Genomic DNA, 18,103 nt, shown 5'->3' on the forward strand with positions numbered 1-18,103 from the left:
AATAATGATGACAATGTTTGGAATTGTTTAAACTTGGCTTGAGTTTTCAGTGCACCTTCTATTTTTGATTCTTTAAGTTTTGATCAGTTTCATTTTCCCTGCTTCACCAAGTCTCGTCACACTTTGCTGGAACACTCCAGGCATGCTTCGGAACATGCAACCTAGGGTACCAATGTACTTAGTTCAATGCCACCTGTAGTATCTCATCCATTCAACACAAATATGAAGTTAATCAATCAAATTGAGGCAAGTAATGGAAACAGAAATCTTAAAAATACATAAGTTATTCTCTTTTTTGTTTTACACAGGTAAAAGTGGCTTCTTGACCAGTGCAATATCACATCTTGCAGTACCATGGTAATCCTTAGCAACGTGCCATGGCAACAGTACATTGTGTGGTGTCACATGACTTAGGTACCAGTATGTCCTCAAGGAAGTAATTTGGGAACAATAGGAAAGAATTATACAAAAAGTAGAAATTAAAAAGTGCTGAGAGTTATTCTAAAGTGCTTCACAATCACTGGGTTCTGATGTCATTCATGGCAAAATCCCAAATACACAAATGAGAAGAAAATTTCTTAAAAAAGAGAAAACAAAGAAAGGGACAATGGGGATATATAGCCGGGGGATGAAGGAAAGGAAATAGATGGAGAGAGAGAATTAGGGCAAAGATGAAGAAAAGGGTGCATTAGTCAGAAGGAAATGGGTCTGGGTGGATTACTCTTCAAAGACTCAGTGTGGACTTGTTGGGCCAAAGGGCCTGTTTCCACACTGGAGGGAATCTAATCTAATCTAATCTAAAAGCGATAAACAATTGGGGGAAAACCCACAGAAGAGTGAGGGAGAGAAAAATCTGAAAGGAATAAAATGGGATCAAGAGAGAAAGGTGGAAAAACAAAGAAATTAGGGAGGAGAGGAGGGCAGACAGAGAATGAATAGAGAAAAAGGACAGGAAAGAAAGAAAACAAAAGTTAAGGAAGAACGGTAAAGTCTAGAATAGAAACAGGGACTGAAGAGAGAAAAGAAGGTATGAGCACGGACAGATAGTAGGGTAGTACAGCAGTTCATAGAGTCATAGAATAGAATCAGAGAGGGCACGGAAACAGACCCTACTCGTCCATGCCAACCAGATATCCCACCCCAATCTAGTCCCACTTGCCAGTACGCGGCCTATATCCCTCCAAACCCTTCCTATTCATAAACCCATCCAGATGCCTTTCAAATGTTGCAATTGTACCAGCCTCCACCACTTCCTCTGGCAGCTCATTCCATATACATACGCACACCACCCTCTGTGTGAAGAAGTTGCCCCTTAGGTCCCTTTTATATCTTAAAGTGTTCAGAGCTCTAATGATAAAGAAATTAAATTAATTGATCCTGCTCTGTAACAACACAAGAAGTTGAGGTTAACGATGACAAAATTTATACAGTATTGCTTTATGCTAGCATAACACATTGAAAAATTCTTTCATATTAAATATAATTAAATAGCTCAAGGGGAGCTTTATCGATAACATATTTTAACCACTTACAGAATTTGTTAAAAAAGGCAGAAAATGCTGGAAATACAAGGCAAATCAGGCAACACTACTGAAGAGAACAAGTTAACATTTCAATTGAAGGTGTTTTATCAGAACCTTAAAATATTAGGGAATAAACAGGTTTTATGGTCAGTGTTTCGGAGCAAGATGGGAGAGATAGAAAATGATACAAGGTTAAAGAACAAATAAATTAAAAGGTGAGTCCAGAGAAAGTGCGTGAATAGCAGAACCACTTGGAGTAGCTATTGTCAGAGAAAATTGTGTCAGAAATTAGTTGGGTGAGGGCCATAGGATAGCAGGCACGAGTGAGGGGACGGGGTAGTATTTGGGGTAGGGTTTGGTAATGACAGGTTGGCAAGGGGGGAGGTTGGAGATGATTAAAGGGGTAAAGTGACAGGTGGCTGAGGATATACATATGGCAGGTAAGAGGGTGAGAGGTAGATGGGGAAGCATTGGACAAAGATGTTGGTTTGAATGTAGATGGTGGAGGATGGTGGGGTGCAGTTAAATAGTTAGCCAGGAGTTATAACAGGTTTTGATTCCTCTAACTTTTCCTAGGCAATTATTCAGGTAGGTAGATTAGAACCCTCTTGACTCAAACTCAGGGTTAGCAACCTCTTTGGAATGTTCCCTAGAAATTACCCCACAGTCAGTGTGTCACATTTTGTGACCAATAGTCCTGACCATTCCTCTCGGGTATATTTGGGCCTCCTATGACATGGAGGCTAGAAGATTTGGACCAAAATTAAAGAATCTTCATTATTATAGTATAGGAAATGTTGCAGCAAGCTTCCACACACATACCAATCTGATAACAGTCAGGACATTATTTTTCCAGTGATACAGGTTAAGTAATAAAAAATGGGCAGCAAGCTGGGAGAATGCCCCTCGCTTCTAAGGAATCTTTTTTTTGTCCTGTTTCCCCATTCCTCTGTTGTTATTTACCTCATCCCCCTGGCATTTACTCTCATTCCCCATTTCATTGGTGTTTGGCCTCATCCCTCTGTTAATTACTCTTGTTCCCGTTAGTGTTGCCCTCATCTCCCTGTTAATTACCCTCATCCTGTTAGTGTTGCCCTCATACCCCTGATAATTATCCTTGTTCCCATTGCTGTTGCCCTCATTCCCACTGGTGTTGCCCTCATCCCCCTGTTAATTACCCTCATTCACATTGGTGTTTGCCCTCATCACCCTGTTAATTACCCTCATCCTGTTAGTGTTGCCCTCATACCCCTGATAATTATCCTTGTTCCCATTAGTGTTGCCCTCATCCCCCTGTTAATTACCCACATTCGCACTGGTGTTTGCCCTCATCACCCTGTTAATTACCCTCATCCTGTTAGTGTTGCCCTCATACCCCTGTTAATTATCCTTGTTCCCATTAGTGTTGCCCTCATCCCCCTGTTAATTACCCACATTTGCACTGGTGTTTGCCCTCATCACCCTGTTAATTACCCTCATCCTGTTAGTGTTGCCCTCATACCCCTGTTAATTATCCTTGTTCCCATTGGTATTTGGCCTCATCCCCATTAATTACCCTCGTTCCCATTGGTATTTGGCCTCATCCCCGTTAATTACCCTCATTCCCATTGGTATTTGGCCTCATCCCCATTAATTACCCTTGCTCCTGTTGGTGTTTGACCTCATTTTTGTTTATTAGTGACTCATTCCTCATTCACTCAGCTGATGCCGCCTCTTTTCTCCCCTCCTAATCAAAATGCCATTTTGTTCCCTCACAGCTCTTACCCCTCTCCTCATCCTATTCCACTGCCACTCAATTCTCATCCCTAATCCATCCTCAGTGTCTGTTCTAGCTCACATTTGCGGCTCTGTGGGACTAAACTCTGCTGTACAATGCAGGAAGGAGCCCTTGACCTTCCACCAATAATGCAGCATGGAAGGTGTTAATGTTCTGGTTGAGCTGTAGAGCATTAGATAGAGGTGAAAGGTGAAACAGTGGGTTCTGTTGTGTTTTGTCAGTATATGGAAACGAGGAGGCTGTAGAGGTTAAAGATTTCTCTCTGAATGGAGATGGTATTCATTTACCATCATCACTGAGAGGTGAGGTGCAACACAAAGCATCATGTTCCAATAACAACAAATATTGAGCCCTCACTAGATTATTTATTTTGGTTAAAAAGTGCTACATAAGTTTTGAAAAGCTTCATAACATGTTAGTCTTTAATTAATGTTTTAAAACTGCATTTTTCATACTTAATAACTGTAATATCCAGAAAAAGATTCAAGTGTAAACCTGGAGCATAGAAAACAAACTGTTCTACTACATTTCCCAGAGACACATATTCACAACTACTAATGGTGAGATCTCATGTGATTGCTGCTGAACCCCAAGTTGTCGCCATCAGTGGCAATAACATCTTGGGAGGTTAAGGCATGGGGCAGTTGGGTAGAGTCAGGTCCTTCTCAGCAATTGAGCCATTTTAGGTCTGCAACAAATTCAAAGACATTTTTAAACTAATAATTATTCCAAATCTGTGAAAAACATTTTGATCTGGTGCTGAGCCAACATGGCTTCATTTCTTTTGCGTGATATAGTTAGTATCTAGTTAATGTGCATGGTTAAAGGCGCGTTGTCTTGTTTGAACAACCTTCTGGTCTCTAGTCGGCATGGTGACATTGATATGTGAATGATATACATTTTCTCTGATTTGTTATAAAAAGTGTAAATGCTGGAAGTACTCAGCAGATCTGGCAGCATCTGTGGAGAGATGAATGAAGTTTATGTTTCAAGTCAATCGCTGTTGTTCTGATAAGGTCATCGATCTGAAATATGTATTCTTTCCTCTCCCCACAGAGTTATTCTCTCCTGCTGTTTATAGTGTATTTTTCAGATTTCTAGCATCTGCAGTATTTATCTTTTGCCATCTGTTTTTTTTTCTCTCTCTCTATCTCTCTCCAAAAGAAAAACACTTCCACAGAAACATGCCAGTATTCTCCCTTATGCCTCATTAAGGAGTCTACTTCCTCTGGAAACATATGCGTGGAGTACTGGGGGTCCACCTGCTCACTTGCCTGAGAGCTATTCCATGTCGTTTTGCGTGGTTGGCAGGTTGGGTTGCTTCTCAACTCCATCTCCACCCACCTCGGCATATCCCCATGTCCCCACTTGCCTTGCCCAGAAGTTGTGGCACCCCTCTCACCTGCTGTCCTGGCTGAGATGAATTTGCTCAGCAAAAGTCAGGATTAAACCTGAGATCTTCTAGCCTGTGTTGCTCAGTGCCATGCTATGTGGTGCGTTCAAGCACTGGTAGCAGCTATGACAATGACAATTAGGACTGACATGTACTATGAAGATGCATTTCCTATCTAGTTTTGAAGGTCCCAGAGGTGCAATGTTCCCAGAACGAAACCTAACATGGCTGCGTGTGCGTTGTCTTTATCACATTGTTGTTTTTGCCATCATCTTCTTCTTTCTGGTGCTCCTCTTTGTCGGCTGTGCAGTTTTGCTGTGCTTGACCTGGATTTTGATTGAGCCTGAAACAAATGAGCAGAAGTATGAAGTACTGCGTGCGGCACAGAAAGTCCTTTCAGACAGTGAGAGGGTCAGAATAACAATAAAGAATAGAATTAGAATCCCTACAAGTGTGGAAACAGGCCCTTCGGCCCAACAAGTCCACATCGACCCTCCGAAGAGTAACCCATCCAGACCCATTTCCCTACCCTGTATTTACCCCTGACTAATAGCCTACACTATGGCCAATTCACCGAACATGCAGAGCTTTTGGACTGTGGGAGGAAACCGGAGCACCCGGAGGAAACCCACACAGACACGGGGAGAATGTGCAAACTCCACACAGTCAGTTGCACGAGGTTGGAATCAAACCTGGGTCCCTGGCGCTGTGCGGTAGCAGTGCTAACTAGTGGGCCACTGCGCCACCCCAACAGTCTCTCGATAAAACAACAGTCTCTCTATCTGAGCTACTAGCTTCAAAAGTAAGGGTACTTGAAGTGCAGAGAAACCTGGTAATGAACAGAAAATAACCTTCAAACTGTCCTTTGAAATCATACTGGAAGAATAAGTTCAGGGAACCTTTAACTTTCTTTCTCACCAATTGAATAGCTGGCGAGTATTAGTTATTGTCTGATTGACCTTAAGATGACATAACCATCCTAATGTATGGCCTTAAACAGACAAACAACATTGTTCTGAGTGAAACACTAAGTAAAGCCTAGGTTGCTGAGATGGCAACAGGATAGGAGGAGACAAAAGCATTTTAAAAAAATTCATTCATGGACGGTCATGTTAAGTGTTTCTTTTGCTAAGAGCTGAACAATTATCTCTGGTGATTATCCACACTGTTCCACAGTCTCAGCATCATCTCACTAATCCTGTAACATGCAAATGGGATTAAATAGACAGCTCTTTCAAAGAGCCGCCACAGGCATGATGGGCAGAATAGCTGTTTCCTGTACTGTAACATTCTCTGACAATAAGTGGAAGCCAGCCATGTGGGGGCTTACTGTCTAAAAAGGAATTTTGGTTTCTAAATATCTTTTTTTGCTGACTGACTTCATTCTTCCACCGTTCTCCATTTTGTTTTAGGAAACTATCGCCTGTCAAGTGAAATTTAATAAGGCAGACTCTGACAGTGGCCACTGTGCTAAATACACTACGTAGTAATACGGGGGCGAACAAAGACCAAAGACGATCTGAGGAAGTATAATCAGACAAAAGTGAAATACTGTGGATGTTGAAATAAAAAGGGCAGAACCTGTGTTGAAAGAAATATGGTTCATGCTTCACGTTGAAGCAAAAGGTAATCAATCTGACATGTTAAATCTGCTTCTCTCTCTCCACATATGCTAGAACATAGAACATTACAGTGCAGTACAGGGTCCTTCAGCTCCCGATGTTGCGCCAATCTGTGAAACCAATCTGAAGCTCATCTAACCCACACTATTCCATTATCACCCATACTTTATCTAACGACCATTTAAGTGCCCTTAAGGTTGGCGAATGTACTACTGTTGCAGACAGGGCATTCCGTGTCCTTACTACTTTTTGAATAAAGAATCTACTTCTGACACAGTCCTATATCTAACACTCCTCAATTTAAAGCTATGTTCCCTCATGCTAGCCATCACCATCTGAGGAAAAAGTCTCTCAATGTCCACCCTATCAAATCCTCTGATCATCTTGTATATCTCTATTAAGTCACCTCTTAACCTTCTCTCTAATGAAAACAGCCTCAAGTCCCTCAGCCTTTCCTCATAAGACCTTCCCTCCATACCAGGGAACATCCGAGTAAATGTCCTCTATGCTCTTTCCAATGCTTCCACATCCTTCTTATAATGCAGTGACCAGAAGTATACACAATACTCCAAGTGCGGCTGCACCAGAGTTTTCTACAGCTGCAACATGACCTCATGGCTCCAAAACTCAATCTCTCTACCAATAAAAGCTAACACAACATATGCCTTCTTAACAACCCGATCAACCTGGGTGGCAACCTTTAGGAATCTATGCACATGAACATTGAGATCTCTCTGCTCATCTACACTACCAAGAATCTTACTATTCACCCAGAATTCTGCATTCCTGTTACTCCTTCCAAAGTGAATCACCTCACGTTTCTGCATTAAACTTCATTTGCCACCTCTCAGCCACGCTCTGCAGCTTATCTATATCCCTCTGTAACCTGCAACTTTCTTCAGCACTGTCCACAACTCCACCGACCTTAGTGTCATCCACAAATTTACTAACCCATCCTTCTGCGCCCTCATCCAGGTGATTTATAATAATGACAAACAACCGTGGCTCCAAAACAGATCCTTGTGGTACACCACTAGTAATTGAACTCCAGGGTGAATATTTCTCATCAACCACCAACCTCTGTCTTCTTACAATGAACCAATTTCTGATCCAAATCACTAAATCACCCTCAATTCCATGCCTTTGCATTTTCTGCAATAGCCTCCTATGGGAAACCTTCAGTGAAATGTTTTACTGAAATCCATACACACCACATCAACCACTTTATCCCTTTTCCATCTGTTTGGTCACCTTCTCAAAGAACTCAATAAGGTTTGTGAAGCACGCCCAACCTTCATAAAACCATGTTGACTATATCTAATCAAATTATTTATTTCTAGTTGATTATAAATCCTATCTCTTATAATCCTTTCCAACACTTTACCCACGAGCAAAGTAAGGCTCACTGGTCTATAATTACCAGGGTTGTCCCTCTACATCCTTTCTTGAATTTGGGGACAACATTTGCTATCCTCCAGTCTTCTGGCATTATTTCTGTTGACAATGACCACATAAATATCAAAGCCAAAGGCTCTGCAATTTCCTCCCTTGCTTCCCACAGAATCCTAGGATAAATCACATCCGGCCCAGGGGACTTAACTATTTTCACACTATCCAGAATTGCTACCATTTCCTCCTTATGAACCTCAATTCTGTCTAGCCTAATAATCTGTATCTCAGTACTCTCCTCGACAACATTTTCTTTTTTCACTGTGAATACTGATGAAAAGTTTTAATTTAGCACCTCTCCTATCTCCTTGGAATCTACGAACAACTTCCCACTACTGTCCTTGACTGGCTCTAATTTTACTCTCATCATTCTTTTATTCCTGACCTATCTATAGAATGCTATAGAGTTTTCCTTGATCCTATCTGCTGAAGACTTCTCATGTCCCCTCCCGGCTCTTCTTAGCTTCTCTTTCGGTCCTTCCTAGCTAACTTGTAACTCTCAAGCGGCCTAACTGAGCCTTCACGTCTCATCTTTACATAAGCCTCCTTCTTCCTCTTGACAAGAGATTCAACTTCTTTAGTAAACCACGGTTCCCTTGCTCGACCATTTCCTCCCTGCCTGACAGGTACATTCATACCAAGGACACGCAGTAGCTGTTCCTTGAACAAGCACCATATTTCAATTGTGCCCATTCCCTGCAGTTTCCTTCCTCATCCTATGCATCCTAAATCTTGCCTAATTGCATCAAAATTGCCTTTTCCCCAGCTATAACTCTTGCCCTGTAGTATATACCAATCCCTTTCCATTGCTAAAGTAAACGCAACTGAATTGTGGTCACTATCACCAAAGTGCTCACCTAACTCCAAATCTAACACCTGGCCTGGTTCATTATCCAGTGTCAAATCCAATGTGGCCTCGCCTCTTGTTGGCCGATCTACATACTGTGTCAGGAAACCATCCTTGGGGCTGCTCCTCCTCTCCCTTAAGGATCCCGATAACACGATCCGAGACATAATGGACTCTGGCACCTAGGAGGCAACGCACCAACTGCAAGTCTCTCTCGTTCCCACAGAATCTCCTATCTGTCCCCTTAACTGTGGAGGCCCCAATGACTAATACTCTACTCCTCTCCCCCTTTCCCTTCTGAGCAACAGGGACAGACCCTGTGCCAGAGACCTGTGTCCCATTGCTCATCCCTGGTAAGTTGTCCCTCCCAACAGTATCCAAAACGGTACAGTTGTTATTGAGGGGAACGGCCACAGGGGTTCATGCACTGTCTGCCTGTTCCCTTTCCATCCCCTGACTGTAACTCATCTACCTTTTTCCTGTACCTTAGGAGTATCTACCTCCCTGTAACTCTTCTCAATTACTCCCTCAGTCTCTCGAATGATCTGAAGTTCATCCAGCTCCAGCTCCAGTTCCCTAACACGGCTTCTGAAGAACTGGAATTGGGTGCACTTCCAGCAGATGAAGTCACTGGGGACACTAGTGGTGACCCTTACCTCCCACATTCTGGAGGAGGTGCATTCAACTGTCCTAACTTCCAATCCCACTGTTCTGAATTCCCAAAGAGACTATTGAGAAAGAAAAATGGTAACCTTACCAATCTGGTGCACAGAACCTTTTTTTTCGGTTAGAGGAGGAGGGTGGGTGGGAGACACTGCCTCAGTCGTGTTTCAGGTAAAGCAACCGCCCAAATATATTACCTCACTTACCCAGCTGTCCTGTGTCTGCTCCTGCTCAGTGTGCGCTCTGCCTATACACAAGGTAGGTTTTTAAAGGATTAATGTACCTTCCCGGTAGCCCCTTGGTCCTCGCTCTCACTGCTCCCTCTGCTGCTGAAAATGGAGGCCACTGACTCTCGAGGTAAATCCTTTTAGAGGGACGTTTACCTTCCCAGCAGCCCCCGGTCCTCACCTTCACCACTCCCACTGCTGCTGCAGAGCGGAGGCTGCTGATTCCACAAGGTGTGTATTAAAATGGGTAATCTACCTTCCCAGCAGCCCCCAATCCTCGCTCTCACTGCTCCCACTGCTGCTGCAAAATGGAGGCCACTGACTCTCGACCTACTGTCTATTCCCAGCATTTTCTATTATCATTTTAGGTACATCTGCTGATCTTTAACTTTATTTAGCTGCCTTTACTCCACACCCTATGGAGCAGGGGAATAGGGAGAGGTCATTCATCCACTGAAGTCTGTTCCACTAATCATTCAAACCATGGGTCCTCTACACCTCAATTCCATTTACTCACGTCTATTCCATACCCCTTGATAGCTTTACCTACCTAGTAGACTATAAAACAGCAGTTGAACCCCAGAATTCATTCAGGAGAGAAACAGAAAATAGCCTTCAAGCTGACCTTAGCAATTATGCTAGATGGTTTCTATATTATCTTGTGAAAGAAGTGCTTCCTAACTTTTCCTCTAGAACTGACTTTAGTGCACATCCTTATTCAATTCCCCAACCTAACAAAATCTATTCAGGCATGAGAAAGTGATGTGTTTACATATTACAATGGTCATGCTGCACTCATGTGCACACACCACCTGTGCTTCTAGATTTACTGTCATAAATTAGAGGCAATCTGTCTTAAGAAGGTACAATTCACAAGGGAAGCAATGACAGGATTGGGCAGGCTGCTGGGGCCAGCTCAAGGGAAGTGCACAAGGTCACATTCATGTAATGGGTACCTTAGACCTTCATGAATGTGTATGCAAGCCAGCTGACATCAAGAGATATTCAATTACCATTATGTAGGTTCCAATTAAGTGGTGGGCATTTACTGATGGAGTGCAATTGGACTCTGACCACTCCCTCAATGCTGCCCTCTTCATGGCCAGAATGAGTGCCAATCCATGAACGTATATTTGCCGTAGAAATTGTGTATGTGAATGGTCACTGCTTGGATTCTGATATTTTGATAGGTGAGGATGGCTGTAACATAAACTAACATCGGTCTTAAAAGTGTTGTGTTGCCCCTGTTGCAACTTGTTGCAATTTGTTGGAAGGAATCCTGAGGGACACAATTTACGTTTACTTGGAAAGGCAAGGATTGATTAAGGACAGTCAACATAGCTTGTGCATGGGAAATCGTTTATCACTAACTTAGTTGAGTGTTTTGAAGAAGTAACAAAGAGGATTCATGAAGGCAAAGTGGTGGATGTGATTGATATGGACTTCAGTAAGGAATTCAACAAGGTTCCTCATGGTAGACTAGTTAGCAAGGTTAGATCACACAGAGTAAAGGAAGAACTAGCAACCTGCATACAGAACTGGCTGGAAGGTAGATGAGAGGGGGGTGGTAGAGGGTTGCTTCTCAGACTGGAGACCTGTGACCAGCAATGTGCCACAAAAATTGGTGCAGGGTCCACTGTTTTTCATCATTTACATAAATGATTTGGTTGTGAACATAAGAGGTATGGTTAGTAAGTTTTCAGGTGACATCAAAATTAGTGGTGTATTGAACAGTCAAGAAGGTTACCTCGGAGTACACCAGGACCTTGATCAGATGGGCCACCGGGCCAACGAGTGGCAGATGGAGTTTAATTTAGATAAATGTGAGGTGTTGCTTTTTGGAAAGGCAAATCAAAGCAGTGTTTATACACATAATGGTAAGGTCCTGAGGAGTGTTGCTGAACAAAGAGACCTTGGAGTGCAGGTTCATAGTTCCTTGAAAGTGGAGTCCCAGGTAGATACGATAGTGAAGAAGGCATTTGGTAGTGCATTGAGTACAGGAGTTGGGAGGTCATGTTGCAGCTGCACAGGACATTGGTTAGGACACTTCTGGAATACTCTTCAATTCGAAGTATGATGTGAAACTTGAAAAGATTTAGAAAAGATTTACTAGGATGTTACCAGGATTGGAGGGTTTGAATTCTACAGAGAGGCTGAATAGGCTGGGGCTATTTTCCTCAGAGCACTGGAGGTGAGGGGTGACCTTATAGACGTTTATAAAATCATGAGAGACACAGATGGAGTAAATAGCCAAGGTCTTTTCCTAGGGTAGTGGAGTCCAAACCTAGAGGGCATAGGTTTAAGGTGAGAGGCAAAAGACTGAAAAAGAGACTTTTTTTCCTAGGATAGTGGAGTCCAAAACTGGAGGGCATAGGTTTAAGGTGAGAGGGGAAAGATTTAAAAGACACCTAAGAAATAACTTTTTCACACAGTGATTGGTGCATATACGGAATGGGGTGCCAGAGGAAGTGGTGGAGGCTGGTACAATTACAGCATTTAAAAGCAACCTGGATGGGTCTATGAATAGGAAGGAGTTAGAGGGATATGGGCCAAATGCTGGCTAGATTAACTTAGGATATCTGGTTTGCATGGATGAATTGCACCAAAAGGCCTGTTTCCACGCTGAACTGCTCTATGACTGTATTATAAACTTTGGGGCTGCCCCGTTTTCTCCACAGTGAGCCATTACCTTGTCCTGAATTGAAAGGGACAGGCAGCATATCCAATGGTAAAGGACAATAGTGAACTAGAACTTTACGACACAAGTGTCCATCCTCACTTACAGATAGGAACAGTCTGAAGACAGGATCTCAATGACAGCAAATATACTTAATTACCTGCATCAAATGATATATAGTCAACTCTGAGTGTAGCAAATGGAGAAAAATAACACAATGTTCTCACTGTTTAAATAAGGATAAATCAAGTAATGACAGACCTATCAATCTGATCTTGATCATAGGTAGGTCTTAACGTGGGACAGATACTTCAATTAAAAAAAACAATTATTTGCAAAAGGCATGTCATGTCTGAAAGACTTAATACAACTTGGAAAAATTGGAATGATGATAAAGATAGAGCAACACCTAATGCAAGGAATTTTCAGAAGACATTTGGTGTGTTTGTATATAGGAATCTAATTAATACAATGAAGATCCATGTTACTGAAGTAAATATGAAGGAAGGCGAACAAACCTGAAATCTGAATTCTATTTCTCAGACTGGAAATACTGAAGCTATGTACAAAACAACACACAAAAAAGAGCAATAGTGAAAGATTGTAACTCATTTGTGAGGGATACAAATGGAAATGTTCTAAAGAGATCGCTACCCCTGTTTTGGGATCAGTTTTCTTCTGAATATGTATGATTGGTCTTAACAAATTGTCAACAGAGGCACTACTTTATTCCTCCTCCATCTTGTTACCATGCTTGTTCCACACCAGCAATACTGCAAACCCTTCACTATGCTGGATAGGTAAGTGGCCAAACTTTGGACTCTCAGTGGATGCCTGAAGCATTGAGAGGAAGATCACTGCCTCTTCACCTAGTGGTCTGCACAAGAAACAGCCAGAACCCAATTTGATGAACTGCCCTCACACATAAGGTCCACACAGAGCAGCAGTTTCTGTTCTGGAGCTCTTGGAATAATAGAATCAGTCAGGAACCAGACTCCTGCAAGATCCAACACACAGCAGTCTGTAAAACTGATTCACTCAGTTTCACTTAATTTAAAATGTATAATACTTTGTTATTACTCCTCATTGTTCTGTTTATTGAAGGGTCAAATGAAGTGAGGCACAAGACCTTTCATACAGTTCTCACCTTCCAGAACCTTCAGCACATAATCCAGGTGACACATTAGTGTAATTTTAAGTGAGTGCTGCACTGTCAGTGAGGCCATTTTGTGGGTAAAATGTTAAACTGAGTCTGCCCTCTTTCATTGCTCTATTCCATAGAAAAGCACAGGAGTTCTCTTTGATATTGTGGACAATATTTATGCCTCAATTAACATTACTAAAACAAATTATCTGGTCACCAGTGCACTGCTGTTTGTGAGAACTTGTGTGCAAACTGCCTGTTTCCTATATTGCAACAATGAATATAATTCAAAAGTATTTCATTGATTGTGATACCCCTTGGGATGTCTTTAGCTGGTGAAAGGTTATGCATAAAAACATCTTCTTTCTTAACTTAGCACTCCACTGAAAACATCAATAAGAATTGCTGTCCTAGATCTACTGTCCCTATTTATCATGTTAAATAAGGAGCTGTCTAGACATTACATATGGGGGTGGAATTCTCATAAGGGTTCCCCTGTTTATCTACTGTTACAGGAATCTCTCAGAGTTGCGTGTTAGAGACCAACTCTGGGATGTGGAATGTTTCAGAGAATATCTCTGGGACACATGCACCAAACAACCCCACAGCTCTGTGGCCGACCACTTCAACTCCCCCTCCCACTCCTCCAAGGGCATGCAAGGTCCTGGGCCTCCTCCACTGCCAAATCCTAGTCACCTGACGCCTGGAGGAAGAACGCCTCATCTTCCGCCTTGGGACCCCCCAACCACAGGGCATGAATGTTGATTTCACCAGTTTCCTCATCTTCCCTCCCCTCACTTCATCCCATATTCAACCCTCCAACTCGGCACTGCCCTGTTGAACTATCCCACCTGTCCACTTTCCTGCCCACCTATCTGCTCCACCCTCCAGTCTGACCTATCACCATCTGCATCCACCTGTCACCTTCCCAGCTACATTCCCCCCAGCCCCACCCCAATCCTCCTATTTATCTCTCAGCTCCTTCCCCACCCCCCGACATTCCTGATGAAGGGCTTATGCCTGAAACGTCAACCCTCCTGCTCCTCGGATGCTGCCTGACCTGCTGTGCTTTTCCAGCACCTCATGTTTTGACTCTGATCTCTAGCATCTGCAGTCCTCACTTTCTCCTTCTCCTTCTCTCAGAGATGAGGACAGCCTGACTGAAATTTTGCTGCCTTCTCTCAAGCAGCCTATACATAAAACTTTTGGTGAACCAGCTCCTGTAATGAGGAGAAATATGTCTATTCTCTTTCTCAGACCTATTCATCTCCTCCCTCCTCACTCTCCAAGGCTCAAATGTGTCCAAGGTGAGGCAGAATTTTGCTTGTATTCTTTCAGTCTAGTCTACTGTATCTGCTGTTGACAATGCAGCCTCTGTTACAATGGTAAGACCAAACACCGATTGGGTGACTGCTTTGCAGAATACCTCTATTCTGTCCAAAGGAATGACCCTGACCTCCCAGTTGCTTGTCATTTCAATAAACAACCTTGCTGTCATGCTAACACTTCTGTCCTAGGCCTGCTGCAATGTTCCAATGAAGCACAACATGAGGAACTACACCTAATTTTCCACTTAGGTACTTTACACCCTGTGGGTCTCAATACTGAATTCCAGAACTTCAGAGACTGATTGCTCTTTTCTTACACTCTCTCCCCATCCCAGGGCTTGGCTTGTTTGTGTCTTATTTACTTTACTCTCAACCCATTCTCTTCCGCAGTCCACACCCACTTTATATCTTTACTTCTCTTCTACCACCAGTAACAACCTCTTTGTCTTGTTCACTAGACCTCCACACCATCTAATCCCCTTACCCCTCTTCCACCCCTGTGAAAACTACATAAAGAAAATATTTTCCATCCCTTTAAGTTCTGAATAAAAGTCATACTGGACTCAAATATTAACTCTGCTTTCTCTCTCCACAGGTGCTGTCAGACCTGCTGAGTTTCTCCCACATTTTCTTTGTTTGAAAAAGATCTCTTCCTGTATAATAGATAGGATGCTGACTCATAGTGGATGAGGCAGTGCTTACTAATATTACTTACTAAAAGCCATGGAGATTTTAAGTGTATTGGAAAAATATGTTAATATCTCTTTGAAAGAAAAATTTAGTTTTCTGCTGAAGGACTACATTAAATTGAATAACATGCTTCTCCTGGTCTGTATTTTTGAATTCTGGATTAGTGGTGCTGGAAGAGTATAGCAGTTCAGGCAGCATCCGAGGAGCAGTAAAATCGACGTTTCGGGCAAAAGCCCTTCTGATGAAACGTCGATTTTCCTGCACCTCGGATGCTGCCTGAACTGCTGTGCTCTTCCAGCACCACTAATCCAGAATCTGGTTTCCAGCAGTCATTGTTTTTACCCTGTATTTTTGAATTGTCATTTAAGTTTCTACTGATTACACTTTGAAAGTAGTAGATTAAAATTCATTACAGTTGGAACAGCCTAACCTCTGAGCTAGCGTGGTCTTCTGCTCAAATTCACTAATGTCCCAGAAAGCAGTTTGCATGAGTGATTATTGCTGTCATTTGTAGAAATCTAGCTGTGCTACCCATAGACAGACATCAAGTTTTGAGGTCATACGTGCAATGGTTATTTTCTCCTAATTCCTTGGAGAAAAACGTCAACCAGAAAATGCTGTCACATTTCTGAAGTGACATGCTGGTTTAATTGCCTTGTCCCTGTCTGATTTCTTTTTGGAAACTTCACACTATATTGTATGCGAAGAGAAGTGGCTTGACATCACTCTGAACAGTCTAGCTCTTCCTTAAAATTGAAGAACAATTCCCTTTAGTACGAGTATACAGATCGTTCTGCTATAATATGACAGTTGTGTTCCTCTGCATCCTCACTCTATAGAAAACCACACTATGGAAAATCGCTAAACCCATTCAGTCGCAAGTTAGCGTTATCCAAACAATGTTCACAATTCATCAATCGCGTTATAGTCAATTCACGCTGATGAAGTGCATGTTAGAACAGAATGACCTGTACCTCACACATCGAATCAGTCAGTCTGGTCTCTGAGTAATACTGACTGAGTCAGGACATTATGATCACTGGGCCTCAAAATCAGAGCCACCAGAATCCTAATTGAAAAGCAGAAAATTACAGATCCTGATACAAGATCACTGACCTATGCACTAAAGAGAGTGAAAGAGATTCATGAGAGTGATACCAGGGATGGCTAACTATAGTGGACGTGGATAGCTTGGAGAACTCGGAACTATTGTCTTTGGAGGAGATTAAGAGGGGGGTTTGATTGAGGTGTTCAAAATCATGTCAGGTTTGGACAGAATAGTTGAAGAGAAAATGTTTCAGTTGAAGCATCAAGATTCAGAAGTCAACAAAGTGAAGAAGACCATTTTTATATCGTGAAAGGTGAGGATTTGGAGTACATTGTCTGCGTGTGTGATAGAGACAGATTCAATTGGGGACCTCAAAAGGTAATAACAAAATTATCTGAAGAAAGTAAGAATTAGGAAAAGATCATGGCCTGGGACAAGGTGAATTTATCTTGTTGAACATGACAGCCTAATGGTCTCTTTCTACACTCAGTTCTACAAATGCTCTAGAAATTGATTTTACCAGTCTCTGGACCTTTTGAGTTACAAAGACTCTTTTACTGCATACCAAGAGAGCAGCTCTAATAAGTGTGACAAATGATTTTCACTTGTACTCGCAAAACTGAGAATGCAAGATAGAAATTCAAGTTGGGAATGTAGTGAATGCACATGCATAATAACAGATGAATGTATTATGACTGAATGGTTGTCCACAGTTAAAAGGATTCAATTTCCCTTTGGTATGTTGAACTAAAGCTGAGAGAGTTCCAGGAGCGACTGTGAAGCAAATAATGTACTGGGGAGGATTTCAGAGATGGCAATGCTATTGACTGTTAAAGGAAGATGCTCTTTTGTTGGAGATGGTCATTCCCAGGTACTAGTTGTTAAGTAAAAGGATTGGATTTATCCTGATTTTTGTGGACAGAGTATTATGAACAATTCTCAACATTGTCAGGGAGATGCCCGTATCGTAGATTCTAGAAGATTCTGGCGAGTGGCACAACTAGTTCTGGAGTACAATTTTCAGTACTTTTTCAATATTGATCATAAAATGGAAGTGTCATTGACTGGGCCACATTTATTGCCCAGTTAAATTGTCTTTTAACTGAGTGGGTTGCGAGGCCATTTCAGAGGGCAGTTACAAGTTGACTACATTCGTATGGATCAGGAGTAGGCTAGACCAGGTGAGGATACCAGATCAGTTTTGTTAGGAACCATAACCTCTACAACATCCAGTGTTATCACTGATTTTTGTGATGTCACGTGGAGTGAATTGAGTTAGCTGAAGACTAGCATCTGTGATGCTGAGAACTTCAGGATTAGACCAAAATGGATTTTGAGCGCTAATGACTGAAAATAATTGCACGATCTTTGGCATAGTCTTTTGTATTAACCTGCAGGGCTTCCCTATCACTGAAACTGGCAATATTTGTGCATCTTCTTCCGTTAGTTGTTCAATTGTTTATAACTATTATTAACACTAGGTGCTATGTTGGTAGAAGTGCTTTTGGATTATGCCTTCTCAGAAGGATGTAAAAGATAATGTGAAGTATTTTGAAGAGTAAAGGAATTCTCAGTGTCCTGACCAATATATATCCCTTAACTAACAACATAAAAACAGATTATCTGATGACCATCACTGTTCTGTTTGTAGAACTTGCTATCCACAAATCGATTCTTGTGTTCTCTAAATTATAATAGTGACTACAGAGGAACCT

The 18,103-nt window shown here is 42.1% G+C and overlaps 1 protein-coding gene across 1 annotated transcript in view; it reads right to left on the bottom strand.

Annotated features, from left to right (window-relative positions):
• Nucleotides 1–3,645: 3,645 nt before the first annotated feature.
• stk32a (serine/threonine kinase 32A) overlaps nt 3,646–18,103 on the bottom strand; it is a 323,186-nt gene continuing 308,728 nt past the window's right edge. The window contains exon 12 of the mRNA XM_072591097.1: nt 3,646–5,036. Coding sequence (XP_072447198.1) covers nt 4,913–5,036 — 124 coding nt within the window. The 3' untranslated portion in view covers nt 3,646–4,912. The remainder of the gene's footprint in view (nt 5,037–18,103) is intronic.

The sequence above is a fragment of the Chiloscyllium punctatum genome, chromosome 20 (genome assembly GCF_047496795.1).
Source record: "Chiloscyllium punctatum isolate Juve2018m chromosome 20, sChiPun1.3, whole genome shotgun sequence".
In the NCBI taxonomy this organism is placed as follows: domain Eukaryota; kingdom Metazoa; phylum Chordata; class Chondrichthyes; order Orectolobiformes; family Hemiscylliidae; genus Chiloscyllium; species Chiloscyllium punctatum.